The following is a 15,903-nucleotide window of genomic DNA, read 5'->3' as shown; positions in this document are numbered from 1 at the left end:
AATCTCATCACAACACTTACATGACCAGTTGAGGCAGCGAGTAAGTCAGTAACCATTGAAATCTCAGGTTCTTGAGATGTAGCATCGACCAAGTAATAAGCAACACCATGTCCACGAGATTGTTCCACTACAGTCGTTTCGTCACTTAGCGGTATATTGACTGTTTGCGTGGCATCATAGAGGATGACTTTGGCGAGAAAGTCTTCAAATACGGGTTTGAGCCATGCCTAAAACGGTTGAGACAAGACAGTCAGCCACATCGATACAGAGGATCCATGGATTGTACCAAAACCACAAATTACCTCGAAAGCATGATTTTGAGCCGCAGCAAGTGGATTGTGACGACTTAATTCTTGCAGTTTGGCGTAAAGAGGCTGTAGTTCTGGACGTACCAGGATCCGAATATCATCTGGGAGGCCGATATCGTGACTACTGTGGGATCCGACAATGTCAGCCCAGACTTTTCGAACTTGCATAGCGATTTCGGAGTGCTGTTGTCTGTTAATCAAGGTGGAGTTATGTTAGACAACGTCAAATACTATGAAAAGAAAATGATCTTTAAGGACACCAAGTGGTCGTGGCAACTTACCCAATGTGATAGACTTTGGTGTAAAAGTCATACACGGATTCAAGCTCCTCTCCTCTGCAAGACACGAAACTAAGAGGAACGTTTCAATGAGTACAATGGTTTTCAAGAAAACAGCCTTGTACCCTTACTTTTGAAACAGTCTCAAAACTTCTGGATTGGAGAGTACCAGTTGGTTGAAGTAGGTTTGATCAAGCAGTCGGATGTGTTTTGAAGATACACTTGGTGTTGGTGTTGCTGGAGAGGACTGAGCAGTTATATCTGAATCCGTTGACAGTCGTCGGGGAGACCTGGACTTTGGGATATCGAGTCCTAGGTATGTGTATACACCACGTTCTAATTTCAAACAAGATGAGAAAAATGAGTTAGAGAGAGATCATCCAACCGACACCGAAAAGCATGTTCAACGCGTACCATCTTCAGCGTTCTTGGAATTGACTGTCTCGTGGGAGCCAGTACATGGTTGCCATCGCTTAGCCTCGGTAAATCCAAAATCCATTATTAGGTGAGTTTTGTACCGATGTAATATTGTAGTGCTGATGTGCGAGTATTGAGGGATATAAATGAAGTTTGATTTACAGTTATTGGCAAGGTTGGTCGAATTGTTAAGGTTAAAAGTTGTAGCAAAGCACAATATTAAGAAACAAGACCAAGTCTGCTCCTTGAAGATCTGGCGATCGACTTCAAGAAATATGCGGGTCGTGATGGGACTTAAAGGAGTGTGGTTGTTCGAAACGGAGACGTTAAGGGTCACCCTCGAATCAAAGAACCAGGTCTGTTCAACCGTGATTGGGCCAGATCTTCGACGGATGTCCGGCCATTCAAAGGACCGAGATACTTTGTTAAGCTCCATCGTTGCTCTGTGGATACGAACAGGGGTTGAGCGGATGTTAGAACATTTCGACTGCCGATCGAATCCCGACTTTTGGTAGGCCAGACGTCCAATCCTGAAATATGAACTCAGCTGGGAGCTGGCCAGAGCTGAGTCAAACTCTGCTGACCAAACTGTCATAAGCTCTTTGAAAATCAACACAATCCATCACACTCAGTCGGATGCAAAACTCAAGTATCAGGATAAGAAAGGCGTTTAATAAGGAAACATTAAAAAAGGCTAAACAGATAGAGACGCCCACACGTTCAGCCAGAAAGCACAGCAACAAACAACCCTCCAAACCCGTCGTGATCCTTCAAAGGTGACAAACTCAGCAAGCGATGTTGCCCAGAGTCAGCCAGATAAACGTGACTCTGCGTCGTCTTGAGCGAGAATAGCGAATGTCGTAAGCCCAATTCAGCTTCAGGTGCTCTTTGTAACAGGGTTTCAAATAGACCAGGTTTCTCGTTTGTTTTGAACACCCATCGGAGATCTGCTGTAGTATATAATATTCGAGGTTCGGCGGATGACGAGCAGTCCAATACCATTACGTGACGATCTGGATGCTGAGAAGCGAAAGAAAAGCCGAATCAGACATCTGCAGACACCTCGTTACTAGCGATCTACACAGCACTTACTGCATCTTCAACCTGCATCCTCTGCGCCGTTAATATCTCGTCTGCAGACAAGGACGGTTTCATCGAAATAGTAGAAAGACGACGTCCAGCCATCGACTGGAAATACGACCGTGGTGAATCACTAGCATCGTATTTTGTAGCACTTCTTATGACTGTAGCGACTTTGGCAGTTATGGATATCTGTCGGTTTCGGCGTCTTGTAGTCGTTGACTCAGATATTGAAAGTCTTGGGTGTTCTATAACTGGTTCGATTGTTATTGGTGGTGATGGAGTTGAGCCTCGACTTGTTTGTGGCGACTCTTTGACTCCATAAGACAAAATCCCTTCAGACGTCTTGGTAGGTGATGATGAGATTGGTATGGATTCCATGAGATCGGCTACAATTGATGAGAGTTTGGAAACACAGTCCAGTCGTGGTGAGACGTTGATTCTAATAAAGAGAATTCTTTGAGCGCTCCCGGCAATTTTTTTGCATTCATGCTGGAAATGGATTAAGTACATACTGTCCTGAAAGTATGAAAGGTGTGTTTCCGTGAGCATCATACAACGGCGAATGAGTTATAAGCGACCATCCTAATGAGTGAAAGAATATGAATATAGCTGCTCAATCAAAGGTACAAAGTGATAAAGTATTTTCTGAGACTAACTTTGTGTTTTGTCCGCCTGAGTTGTATACACCAGCTAAGGTCAGGGGCAAAAGTTATATGGGCTTGTGTCATGTTTCCGTAGATGACGTATTCTTGGCTTACCTCTCCAGACGATATGGCATAGCACAGCGTATTACACAGCCGTGATACTTGATTCTCTTTGCGCGACTGGCTTTCTAGTAGAGCGTCCAAGACTAAGGAAAGAGGTCAGCCAAAAGAAATTACTCTAGAGTTTTGCAACGAGATAAATTTCTCAACACTCACATGATCTTCCACACAAATCACCAGGTTCCTGGGATAACAGTAAGTCAGCAATATTCGATATCAAAAATATCACACACAACCAGCTTACATGACCAGTTGACGCAACCAGCAAATCAGTAACCATGGATATTTCAGGGTCTTGCGATGTAGCATTAATCAAATAATAAGCAACACCATGTCCACGAGACTGTTCCACTACGACTGTGTCGTCACTTAGTGGTGTACTAACAGTTCGAGTTGCATCGTAAAGTATGACTTTGGCGAGAAAGTCTTCAAACATTGGTTTCAGCCATTGCTACAACAGTCAATAACGAAACATCAGTACGTGTAATGTTGTACTTTCAAATGTATCCATTACCTCGAAAGTATGATTCTGAGCAGCAACCAATGGATTTTGATGACTTGATTCTTGCAGTTTATCGCAAAAGGGTTGTAATTCCTTGCGTGCTTGTATTCGAATATCAGCTGGTATACCCATATCGTGACTGCAGTCAGATCCCATACTATCAGCCCAGACTTTCCGAACTAGCGTTGCGAGTTCAAGATGTCTTTGTCTGATAAGAAAAAGGACTAGGTGTGTTAAACAGATCCTAATCTACCCAGCAAGAAATAAAAAAGATTGTCCGCTGAAAACATAACGGGTTTGGCTTACCCAACATGATAAACTTTGTTGTAAAAGTCATAAGCGGATTCAAGCTTTTCTCCTTTGCAAGACAAGGAACTAGGAAGGCAAATGGAATTCTATGCATTGAGAGACGAGCATTGCAACAAGAGAGAACATGTATGTTACGGCTTACTTTTGAAAAAGTCTTGAGACTTCTGCATTACAGAGCACCAGTTCGTTAAAATATTTTTGATCAAATACTCGCACATGGGTGGGAGATACACTTGGTGTTGTAGCAGAGGATAAAGCAGTAACATCTGAATCTGGCGACAGTCTTGGAGGAGATCGAGACTTTCGAAGATCCAATCCTAAATACGTGTACACTCCGCGTCCTAAGCAGGCAGAGACGAAGGAGAAAAAGGAAAACTGTTAAGAAAACGAAGCTCCTGGTCGAAGCCTGAAAACTGTAAAACTTACCATTCCCATGCCCAGCTTTCTGATCTTTGAAGCTTTCCAATGACGTAACGGTCTCCTTTGCCATGGTGTGAACTGACAGTTGCTTTTCTTCATCGTATTTTGAACTGACTGTTTCGTCAGAGCATGTACATGGCTGCCAACGTTTGGCTTCTGTAAATCCAAAATCCATATCTTTGTTGGATTTGAAGGAACGATTGAAATCTCGTAGTGTGGCGGTTGGGGAATTCGACGAAAGACGGAGAGAGATAGGCTTTTGGAATCACGGGTCGACTGGCAAGTCGGTCAATAGTGTAAATGTGAAAGGTTCAACAATAGAACGGACAAGGCCTCCTAAGTTGACATGATGAAACAATTGACGTAAAATGATAGAACAGAAAATATGTGTGGGTCTTTAAAATAACACAAAACAGGTCGCGGTTGTTCCAAGCGGAGACATTTTGGGGGTTGTTCCAATCCGTGATTGGACGAAGTCTTTACGGGGTCCCGGTTGATGAGGGTTTCGAAGACGCCGCCCAAGGTTCTAGTCCACACCACTTCCAGACCATACCATTCCCATGGTTCCCGGCCGTGAATCTTATCGTGCGGATGCGTTACGTTTGGAACCAAGAAAAATTTCAACTGGCGGATCGAATCCTCAGTTTTGGCAGGCTCAATACCGGTTTTGAAAAGGTGTATTACGGCCCAGAACTGGCTGGAACTGAGTCAAACTGTCATGATCAAACTCTCAAAATCTGCCCTTACGACAAAAACGTCCAGGTCACGCACATGATGAAACTCTTGTACCGAGAGAAGAAACAGCTTTACTAACTAATGATGGAGGCACAAATCCATAACTACAAGGCTAGATACAAATAGCACAAGAAACCTCCACATGATCAACCTGACAGCACAGCAACAAACAACCCTCCAAAACCATCATGATCCTTCAAGGGCGACAAGCTCAACAATCTATGCTGTCCAGAATCAACCAGGTATACATGACTTTGCGTAGTCTTGAGTGAGAAGAGCGAATGTCGTAACCCCAACTCAGCTTCTGGAGTTCGTTGCAAGATGCTCTCGAAGAGACGTGGTTTGGTTCCCTCTTTGAAGACCCAGCGGAGATCGGAGGTTGTATATAGGATACGGGGTTCAGCAGATGATGAGCAGTCTAGGACCATTACTTGCCGATCGGGATGCTGTGAAGTGAAAAATATAACCGTATTCGTATGACGTCGGGGAAAAAGCCATCAAAAAAGATTACCAAACAAGATGCACTTACAGAATCTTCAATCTGCATCCTCTGCTCATTCAATATCTCTACTGGCGACAACGATTTCTCCGCCACAAGCGCAGCATGATGTCCAGTCATCCAATGAAGCAATGAACGTGGTGGAGTCCCGCTGTCAATTCTGGCCGTTCCAGTCAATACAGCGCTTACTTTGGCAGATATGGAGGCCCGTCTCGTCCTTACATGTGGAACGACCAATTCAGATTTTGGGGTTGATGATGTTTCTCTAGATGAATGTGGTAGTGTGCCGGAGATGGAGGGGTTTCGACTTCGATTGGATGTGGGGAGTTCGTGGGTTGTGAAGGATGGTGGTTGTGTTGTTGCTGAGATGGATTCTTTTAAGTCGGTTAATAGGGAGTGGAGTTTGGAGACAGAGTCTAGGCGTGGTGAGACGTTGATTCTAAATGGAAGCAATTGTTGCTCAGACATGTCACATCAATTGCATTCAGACTAGCAAGAAATAGACGCTTACTGTCCCGAGAGGATGAAGGGCGTGTTACATTGTGCGTCATATAACGGAGAGTGAGTAATCAGAGACCATCCTAGTTAACGAATGTCAGCAATATGTATGAAACAAAAGGAATATGACTACTTCTTCGCGTATTACTTTGTGTGTTGTCTGCATGAGTTGTGTACACCAGCTAATAATGAACAGAAAACATTGGGTGATTGTTTCCAAAGTTGTCCAGATCGACAAACTGTATCGAGCTTACCTCGCCAGACGATATCGAATAGCACAAAGTATTACACAACCGTGATACTAGATTCTCGTCACGCGATTGGTTGTCCAGAAGAGTGTCCAAAACTAACAAATAAAGTCAGCAGAAAAACACACAATGGCAGAACGAAACAAGTTTCTCAACACTCACATGGACGTCCACACAGATCAATAGGTTTCTAACAGTAACATTTTGTCCGCGTTATTATTACGACACTCACCAAAACCACAGACCAAACCTTGCAAAATAACTTACATAACCAGTTGACGCAACCAGCAAATCAGTCACCATTGAGATTTCAGGCTCTTGTGGCGTAGCGTCAATCAGATAATACGAAACACCATGGCCACGGGATTGCTCCACCACAACTGTCTCGTCACTTAGTGGTGTATTTATAGTTCGAGTTGCATCATAAAGTATGATTTTGGCAAGAAAGTCTTCAAACACGGGTTTAAGCCATGTCTAAAAAAGTCAACGGCAAAAATAAACATATAACTCTACATGACTAGATTGTACTTCCAAATTATAAGATACCTCGAAAGCGTGATTCTGAGCAGCAGCAAGTGGATTGTGCCGACTTGATTCTTGTAGTTTGTCGTAGAACGGTCGTAATTGTGCACTGGCTTGCATTCGAATGTCAGCTGGTATTCCAATGTCTTGGCTGCTGTCAGATGCGATATTGTCGGCCCACACTTTGCGAACTAGGTTTTCGATTTCGAGGTGTTTTTGTCTGAAAATAAGTAATAAATATGTTAGATTGAATAGGGTATACTCAAGGATACCAAAAAGGTCTGTGCCTCAACGTATAGCTTTCACCTACTCGACTTGCCAAACTTTGTTATAAAAGTCATAAACGGATTCAAGTTCGTCTTCTTTACAAGACAAGAAACTACAAATGATCGTTAGCAGAGAGGTGAGACAAGCCGAGCTGAACTAAATGAATGCCAAACATACTTTTGGAAAAGACTAGCAATTTCAGGACTAGCCAACACCAATTCATTGAAGAATGTCGGATTAAAGAGTTGTGCTCTTGTAGCAGCTGCCTCTTGCAACGTTGCTGGCGAAGAATGGGCTGTTCCGTCTGAATCTGGTGATGAGATTGACGCACGTCTAGATTTTGTGTCGTCTCCAATGTATCCAGACAATCTTCGTTCTACAGTAGGCGAGACGGTATCAGAATCAGCAGGAGCAAAAGAATCGAGGAAATCTGGCCAAATACCTAGACGTGGTATACTCAATACAGGAGCATATCCCTTCTGTTGCTTTTGACCGTCAGGGTCTTCAACACATAGAGTAGGTACTGTTATAGTACTGACGTGATCTACACTTTTTTCGTGTACGGCACTACTAATGGTCTCATCAGAGCAATGTTGGGTGAGTGTGACTTTGTATGGTTGCCAGCTTTTTGCTTCAGCTAATCCGAAATCCATATTATATTTTCGGCAAGCACCAGTAAGATTTTATCGTGATCTGCTTGTGCCGGTTGTCGCAATAAGTTTCTCTTGAAATAGGCCTGAGTCGAAAAAAAATTACTGAGTCAAGAAATACGGGTTTCAAGATCGGTTTGGCGAGATGATTTGTTTTATAGCTCCAGATGGCGGCGAAGGCTTGAGTCAAGCTTGCTGATACTGGAGAAGAAAGCCGCACAGGTGGTTCCTTCCAACGGATGGTCACAAGGTGGGGGATTGGCGATCGCGCTCTTTCCTGCAGGGAGACGCCCTCAAGGTTGTCTTACGGAAGCTGAAACAACGACTGGTGTTATTCAGATATGGGCAGCGTGTAACAAAGGGTCCTTTCGGTACCCAATCACGATTGCCAGGTGGAGGATTTTTCTCAGGTAGGGTATCCCTCCAATCTTGGAATTATGTTTTTGCTCTAAGCGGCCGGCTTCTTCGACACCACGACGACATTGCAATTTTAAATCCTTTGAATTGGCAGAAAAATGAGTTTTCCACGTGAAGTATTGAGGTGGCTGCAATCGCTTGATTTGTCCCATTCCTTTCATAATCCCAAGAGGTGAGAAAGATCGGGAGAAGGAAAATTCTTGAATCACGTCTTGACGCGTCTTCGAATCAATAGGGACTTTGCCAATGGAGTCTTGATAGCAGAAATATTGTCGAGATATTTCGTCGGAGAGTTGCAGGTGAATCTGCTTTACACGGGGGATTCTCGAGAGAGGAGAGAAGATAATTGGGTAAGTTTGGTGGTTCAAAATCCAGCTGCAGTGTGATGATATGGTTTAACACGTTCTTTTTGTAGCAACAATTGTCCAAATGTAAGGCCGCGTTGATGTTGATGATATACGAAGAAGGGTAGAGACTGATGTGATTTGATAGTTTTCCAGCGAAAGGGTATCCAAGTGCCCCAAGAAGCTATGCATGCGGTTAGTATCTGACGGTTAGAATGTGGTCTTCACTATTACTCGCTAAAAACTTGAAATCACAGGTTTTGAACTGTCATCAAGAAGCTGCAATTATGTTTCTGTGCAATGTTTACAGTATGCTGACAGGAAGAAGCATACCTGAACAAGCTAAAGCAATCCCGAATCCATACGAGTCAATCCCATCGTACACGCTCCCAACAACAGCGACTATAATCAAGAGTGTTGGAGGAGTTCAGGTCAAGAACGAAGCAGTCCTGCAAGCCCATAAGGATTATATTAGGGCACTAAGACAGGCCAGTGCTAGTAATCATCAGCAACTACAAACAACACCAGTGGATTCGGTCGAGTTTTCGCAACCAGCATTGCTCTCATCCCAATGATAGACAATATAGTACATGAATAAAACTGTATATAAATTTATATAATATTTCCTCGCGTCTGACGTGTCCAAATGGTCTAGTTTGGTCTCATTCCCTCATTCTCATTCGTCAATCATTCGCAGCAAAATCAGCAAAACTTCGCAAAATCGCCATATAAGAAAGTATATCAAATCAAGAGGATCAGACAAGTAGACAAGGGCACCCTATAGAGCATAGTAGAGAGCATCATCATGCTAGCAGGAACTCCCAAGAAGGCAAGAACGAAACGAGTCATTGTCTCGGAAACGCCGACAACGCCAGACACTCCACAACAAGGCAGAGGCAATGCGAGCAGCTCTGCTACGAGCAGTACTAATAGGCCTCAGAAGAATAACGATGAAGCTGAAAAGAGACAGCGTAGACAGTCTCTCGTGGAGGAATCTCGAAGACGTAAATCATTTGGTCCAAGACCACCATTGCCTCCATCAAGCAGAAACAACACCGATTACGATGATCAACCTTCTGGTCCTCTTTCTACTGGTCTATCTCCTGAAGAAGTCAACAAGAGATTTGAAGAGTGGATGAAGATTGCTGCTGACAATGTACGCCCTTAGTTGCTCGCCCTTTTTTGGTTTGCGCATTTTACTAATCAAACACACTCTGTTTATAGAAAATCAATGCAAACAATTCATGGAATCTCGCATTGATTGACTACTTTCATGATTTGACTCTCTTGCGTGATGGAGACTCAATCAACTTCACAAAGGCTTCCTGTACACTGGACGGTTGTGTCAAGATCTATACCTCCCGTGTAGATTCTGTAGATGCCGAGACCCGCAAGTTGCTCAGTGGACTGGTCGATTCCGCTACTGAATTGAGTAAGTTATTATAGTCTGTTTTGCGTAATATTTTTTAGCTCAATCATCCCTTGGTTGTGTTGTAGGCTCTCGTAGACGAGCTGATGGAGAGGTCGACGGTGATGATGAAAACGAGAACGAAGATGGAAATGGTCAGCAGAAGAAGACCAGGAAGAGAGTAAGCCAATTGTCGACAGGACGAATGACCTCGTCTTCGCTGAGCTTTTTCTTCCCCTTAAATGAACAGGCAAATCGAGCAGGGCGAACTCTAGAAACAGACATCAACCAGCTCAATGTCAAAAAGTTTGACTCAGAGTTCATGGTAGACCCACTCTTCAAAAAGACTTCAGCCGATTTCGATGAAGGTGGTGCTCGTGGTCTCTTGTTGAATCATCTGTGTATCTCGAATACGGGACACATGATATTCGATGCTTCGGATGCTACTGTCAAGGACGTTGTGGATCCTAATGCTACTATAACGGAATCTACAATGGTGAATTTGACGAAACTGAAGTGTATGTGGAGAAAAATACTATATGGACGGAATCAAGCATGGACCTCAAGCTGACCTTTCTTGTTCTCTTTCAGTGAAATTCGATGTGGTTCTAACCACCATGTGGACTCGTGACATATGTCCCTCATTAAAGACATTCGAATTCTCATCCGACAATGCTGCTCTACCCTTTGATCCCTCGAAACTCCTTCCCGAACGTCCAAAAGACGACGAACTATCATCACAGCGTGCCAAACCGAACGATGACGACGACGATGATGATCCGTTTGCTGCATTCGATGATACTCAACAAGTCGGTTATGGTGATAGAGGTGGTGCCGGCGACGATTATATGGACGATGATATGCCAATGGGTTCTGATGATGGAATGAATAATCAGAATAATAATGAAGACCAGCATCAACAAGCCAATGGTAACGGTAAAAGGAATGATAATGGCAACGCAGGTGGTGATAAGGAAGAGTATGTGCAAGGGACATTGGGAGAGAAACATTATGTGATTTCCAATGAGACTGAAGATGATGGCCTCTTCTCATACTTTGATTCTACTACAAGACGTGGTTGGGCTGGTCCTGAACATTGGAAGTTCAAGTCCGCTTCAAGAGGTACCTTCGTCGAGACAGGGCTTGTTGTTTTGGTCGTCAGAATTGTATGTTTTTCATCCCCTTCCATCTCACAATAGCCAAAACAGAAGGTTTGGGTGCAGCAGCAACAAAGAAAAGGGGACGCAAAGCCAAGGAACCTTTTGTTATCAAGTTTGCAACTGGAACAAGACCTAATCTTGATGAATTGTTTGCACCTGGGCCTACTTCTACGACCTTGTCTAAAACTGCTTGGGCAGTGACGACAAAGACAAAGAATCTTCTTCCTGATGATTTACATTACTCGTCAAAGGACTTGTTGAAACTATTTCTCAAACCAGATTGCACGGTAAAACAAAGGATACAGAAAGAGTGCAAAAAATGCGATTTGCTAACGGACCTTTTTTGTGAATACAATAGATCAAATTTAGAAGAAAGGACGGTTCAGCCAAGGTCGTTACGCAAAATAGTAAGTTTTCGCTAGATTTAAAGACGGTCAGGTCCTTTTTTACTCAAAGCCTGTCTCCATTTCTAGAAAATGTCAATGCAGACGATGCTGAAGCTCAATTCTGGGCAGACGCTCGAGCAGAGAACAATGTCGAGAATGGTGCTGGTCATCAACCAGAGCAGCTAGGTACATCAAGCTACTGCTATTATATATCTAACTCGGCGACTTTTTGGCTCACCACTTATTCCTTAGGACCATTCCCAGACGATCCATTTGGATTCGATGACGACGATGATGACATTGATGACGGTATGGAACCCATGACTCAAATCAATCACATGATGCCATCAGACGACAATATGCGCCGCTACTCTATGGCTGGATCTACTGCTGGAGATTATGCGTCTCAGTTGATTGAGCAGCCAAAGAAGGTCAAAATTGTACCTTTGAACTATGCACGAGCTGCTAAACGGGTTGATGTACGAGCCTTGAAGCAAAATATTTGGATGGAGCTTGTGAGGAATCCTACAAAGGTATGTTTGCGTTTGGTTGAACAGCAGTGTCTGGAAAGCGAAAAGAAAGTGGTCAGGGGACAGGAACGTGAGAACCAATTCTAACACTCCACCTCCAATAACACTTCTATAGCGTCGCTCATCCAACATCTTTACGGACCCTCCAATGATTACACCATTAGGCCGTGAATCAACAGCAAACCCAACAGAGCTAGTACCCGATACACGAAAATTCTCTGATGTAGTACATGAACTATCATCAGTCTACCCAGAACGTAAATTCAAAGACATTTCCGTGGCTTTTTGCTTTATATGTGTCTTGCATCTTGCCAATGAGAATCATCTCAAGATTGAAGGACAGGAGTCATTGAACGATTTGGTTATTATGCAGGGATGATGAAAGAGAGAGAGAGAAAGAGAGAGAGAGAGATACGGGTGGTAAAGAAAGTGTAGGGTAGTGTAACAAGGGGCGTTTTTTGGTCTTTGTTACAATGTGTTTTTGTATTTTCGACATAATAATATACCAAGATTTGTTTTATAAAGCAGCATGTGCGTGTCTGCTGTATGCTTTAGGTCTTGCATGATATATAGCACGTTTTCAAGTAGAGGCAAGGTGCCCATAGTCCAAAAGGCCAAAAAAACGAACTACTTTCTGGCTCAAATGGAACCTAACCACCCTCAGGAAACGGAGCTGGGGGCATCACTATCCTTCGGCCCGTCCTCTCACCAAATCCATACAACCAGAACATGACTAAGTACATAAAATTGTTGTTAAGACATTCGTGTAAACCTTCATTCATCAAATTGCAACACTTACTCATTGAAAAGATAAAGAAAGCAACACCTATACCGGGCAGTATCCATTTAAACGCCTGTTCATTTATTTTGGCCTGCTTTAGAGCTCGAGCTTCTTTGACTAATGAAGTGGGTGGAAGTGAGGATTTGGTTGCAAATGTTTGGCAGTGTTAATGTTGAATGAGAACGAACGAATGAGCTGATCCAAAGAGAGTTCGAATGGAGACGTACCTGCCTAAAATAATTAGAAGAAGTATGATCAGTACTCGAGCTGATAGTGCAGAGATGTTTCGATTTCCCAAAACCACAATAATGAAACGACGACCAAAGCAACGACGGTGTAAGCCAAACATTCACCGCATTCCAAGTATGAACTTACCTTTGGCTCCTTCTTCTCTTTGCCTGGAGTGGCTTGTTTACGTGCCATTGCTAGCTACTATGTCGTGAAAGTGTTAGTTGTGATAGTGAGTGAACGGAGTGAACGAAAATGATATAAAGTGAGAGGCAAGCAGCTTTTCAATTTAGATACGTGCTTTGATATCGAAGCTGGTACTTGGCACTCCTTTCTGGACTCAGCAATACGCGTCGAGAGAGCTGGAAGACTAATACTGCGAATGCTGTACATCCACACATGCAAACACCGTTAAGAGAGTATAGCAAGAGAGTCATAAAGGTTTCATTCTCTTCTGAGAGGTGTTTTTCTTCATGAGGCTACACTTTATTTTACTGCTTTGTTAGATATACTTCGTTTGCGTATTTGTTTTAGGTGAGAAGGAGGATCTACACGTTCCTAATGGATGATGAAGGCAGAGAGCACGATAGGGAAGAATCCAAAACTCCACTAGTGGGTATACACCATCGTTCAGTCGTAATTACACACGCCCGTTTTCTGATAAGCGATAGACTAGATTACAGACGGACTACCATGAGCGTACGTAATTTTGCTCCATTCTGAAGCATTCACTGTGCTGGACCTGCTTAAAGCGCTCTGCTCTCCAACAAGCAAACCGCCTTTGGTATAAAATACACCATAAAACAACCTGAAACGACCGTTGGAATCTATAGTTAATCTATATTCCAAGACGCATTGGCTGATCTCCTGAGCCCGACCCTTTCGCAGCCAAACACCTGCCGACAGGAGGATGAAGTCCGTATTCTTTACGACTTCAAAAACCACAGAATATGACTCGCTGACACCTCGAATGTCAGATTACAAGTCATGGAAGCTAGAGGATTGAGGACTTTGCCTGCTCTTGTCTTAGTGTTGAGTGAAGGTTCAACACGTCTTGACAACATGTTGTTCGTCGTCCGTTGTCCCAGATCCCGTATGGAAAATCATCACCAATGAGAGAAAAATCGGCAGCAAAGATTCATCGAACTGATTGACAGGTACCGATTCCCTTACTATCTTCTTGAACGGGTCGTCTCTCGTCTCTCGACTCTCGACAGATGGCTCAATTGATCTGACCCAACGAGAGATAGCAAACAATCCACAGCAAGGACTCTCGGCTGAACCCAATAAAAAATTCCGAGATTCCTCCATTGGATTCCCCTTTGCAGGGCTTGCCATCCCTTGCCATAGATCTTGATTTGATGATCTTACGCTTCTCGCTTGTGACGTGATGTCGAGTAGAACTTCGGCCGTTAAGGTGTGAATCTGAATGATTGGAGGTATGTTTTCTACTCTGGAGGTGAAGAATTGTTCTCTGAAGAGACTTTGCTTTGAAGCGCGAAGATGAGGCAATGAGGACTATGAGATCTAAAGTGCAGGTCGAAAGTAAGCCGGTGCTTTAAGCAGAGAGAGCTTATTCGTCTATGAAAGACGTAAACCGCGTCACTTTGTACCATGGTTGTCCTCATACTCTTGACTAGTGATGGTAGTGAACAACCGCAAGTCGTTCAAGCTGGTACGCCTTGTCGATGAGTACTACGAACGAGATACACCATCGGATGGCTTGAGAGCAGACGAATTCAGACAAATTCGCTGCTAGACGTCCTGAAGCTAAAAACTTGCCAAGGCAAGGCTTCCATAACTGCGAATTTCCGTCTCGAAGCAAACCGAGCCTGCTGTGTAGAACACGTCGCCACCTGTCATACAAGCAAGAATGTCATCGCTTCAAATTATTTAAAAGTTAGTTTTTACATGCCCTATAGGTTACTGACACCCCCATCAACAAGTATCTCGATACCATTGACGTAGGAGCTCTCATCGCTCAGCAAGAATAGCACAGCATAAGCACCTTCCCAGGCAGTACCTTGTCGCCCCAATGGCACACGGGCCTTGACTCTAGATGGTCGTAGATTTGTTGCATTACGGCCATTGGCCGTATCCATCATGCCGAGATAGACAACGTTTACACGTATTGATTTAGCAGATCCTTCCCTTCCAGCGTGAAACGCCAAACTGAAAAGCTCAATGTGAGTTGAAAGGTTTGGATCAAAAAAGACCTTCATTTGTGAACATATACCTGCGAATAGCACTCTTTGACGAATCGTAGCCCGGCATATTACTTCCTGGCCTTTTAGCAGCTATTGACGAGATATGCACAATAGAACCGTGCTCGTTCATGCATTCCATTCCATGTTTGAGAGTCAAGAAATGGCTCTTGACGTTTACTGAAAAGTTCTACAGACATATTCATATTATTAAGCATCGGTATTTCAAGCATGAATGTCAGTATGCGAGATCCTCACTCTGTCCCATTGGTCTACTGAAGTACCCTTCAATCCATTATGCCCAGCATCAATACCAATATTGAGAACGATCCCATCCAATTTCCGTCCACCAGCTTTGGCCATGCATTCCTTCAGCATTCGAATGACGTCTTGTTCCTTGGTAGCATCAGCTTGGATAGCAACTGCTTCGCCACCTTCTTGCAGTATAGAGTTTACCGTGTCTTGAGCATACTCGATGGATAGATCTGATACTCCAACAAATGCTCCTTCACGAGCTAGAAGCATGCTGCACGCTCTTCCATTGCCGGATGGTGGATTATCCACGTTCTGTGTTGTCAAGTTGAATTGTTCAAGATTGATGTTTGATGTTCGCATCCTTGCAGCCAAAGGACTTACAGGAAAGGGAGCTTGACCACCTCCGACCACCAGAATGACTTTTTTAGCCAGACGATTAAGACCCGGTGCAGTTCCAGATGCGCTTTTTGGAATCTGTGGTCAAAAACCAATTGGTTTAAATAGCACAACTAAAGCAGAAGAGCCAAATCATAACTTGCTTTCGAGTAGTCGGGTAGCGACATTTCTCAGAGTGTTTTCACCTGATATATCCTCTATGTGCTGGTCGTGAGTTGAAAGCGTGTGTGTCAGCCTCAGTTTCTTGTGACACTTGAACTATTACCAACAAGAAATCTTGGATTTGAGCCCATC

At 43.6% G+C, this 15,903-nt stretch overlaps 2 protein-coding genes across 2 annotated transcripts; both read left to right on the top strand.

Annotated features, from left to right (window-relative positions):
- Window positions 1-8,015: 8,015 nt before the first annotated feature.
- Window positions 8,016-8,836, top strand: SmJEL517_g00300 (uncharacterized protein; the record flags this gene model as incomplete). The annotated part of the gene is made up of 5 exons (XM_031166230.1): window positions 8,016-8,089; window positions 8,153-8,267; window positions 8,333-8,348; window positions 8,410-8,456; window positions 8,519-8,836. 5 exons carry the CDS (start codon window positions 8,016-8,018, stop codon window positions 8,834-8,836), a joined length of 570 nt encoding a protein of 189 aa, XP_031028030.1.
- A 230-nt stretch (window positions 8,837-9,066) lies between these two features.
- SmJEL517_g00299 (uncharacterized protein) lies at window positions 9,067-12,124 on the top strand (the record flags this gene model as incomplete). The annotated part of the gene is made up of 10 exons (XM_031166229.1): window positions 9,067-9,417; window positions 9,486-9,693; window positions 9,759-9,850; window positions 9,920-10,187; window positions 10,261-10,791; window positions 10,869-11,116; window positions 11,188-11,236; window positions 11,303-11,401; window positions 11,468-11,748; window positions 11,861-12,124. The coding sequence occupies 10 exons, from the start codon at window positions 9,067-9,069 to the stop codon at window positions 12,122-12,124; spliced, it is 2,391 nt and encodes a 796-aa protein (XP_031027778.1).
- Between the last annotated feature and the right edge of the window lie 3,779 nt (window positions 12,125-15,903).

The sequence above is a fragment of the Synchytrium microbalum genome (assembly GCF_006535985.1).
Source record: "Synchytrium microbalum strain JEL517 chromosome Unknown SmJEL517_scf0001, whole genome shotgun sequence".
Lineage (NCBI taxonomy): Eukaryota > Fungi > Chytridiomycota > Chytridiomycetes > Synchytriales > Synchytriaceae > Synchytrium > Synchytrium microbalum.
This window is presented reverse-complemented; position numbering and strand designations above follow the sequence as displayed.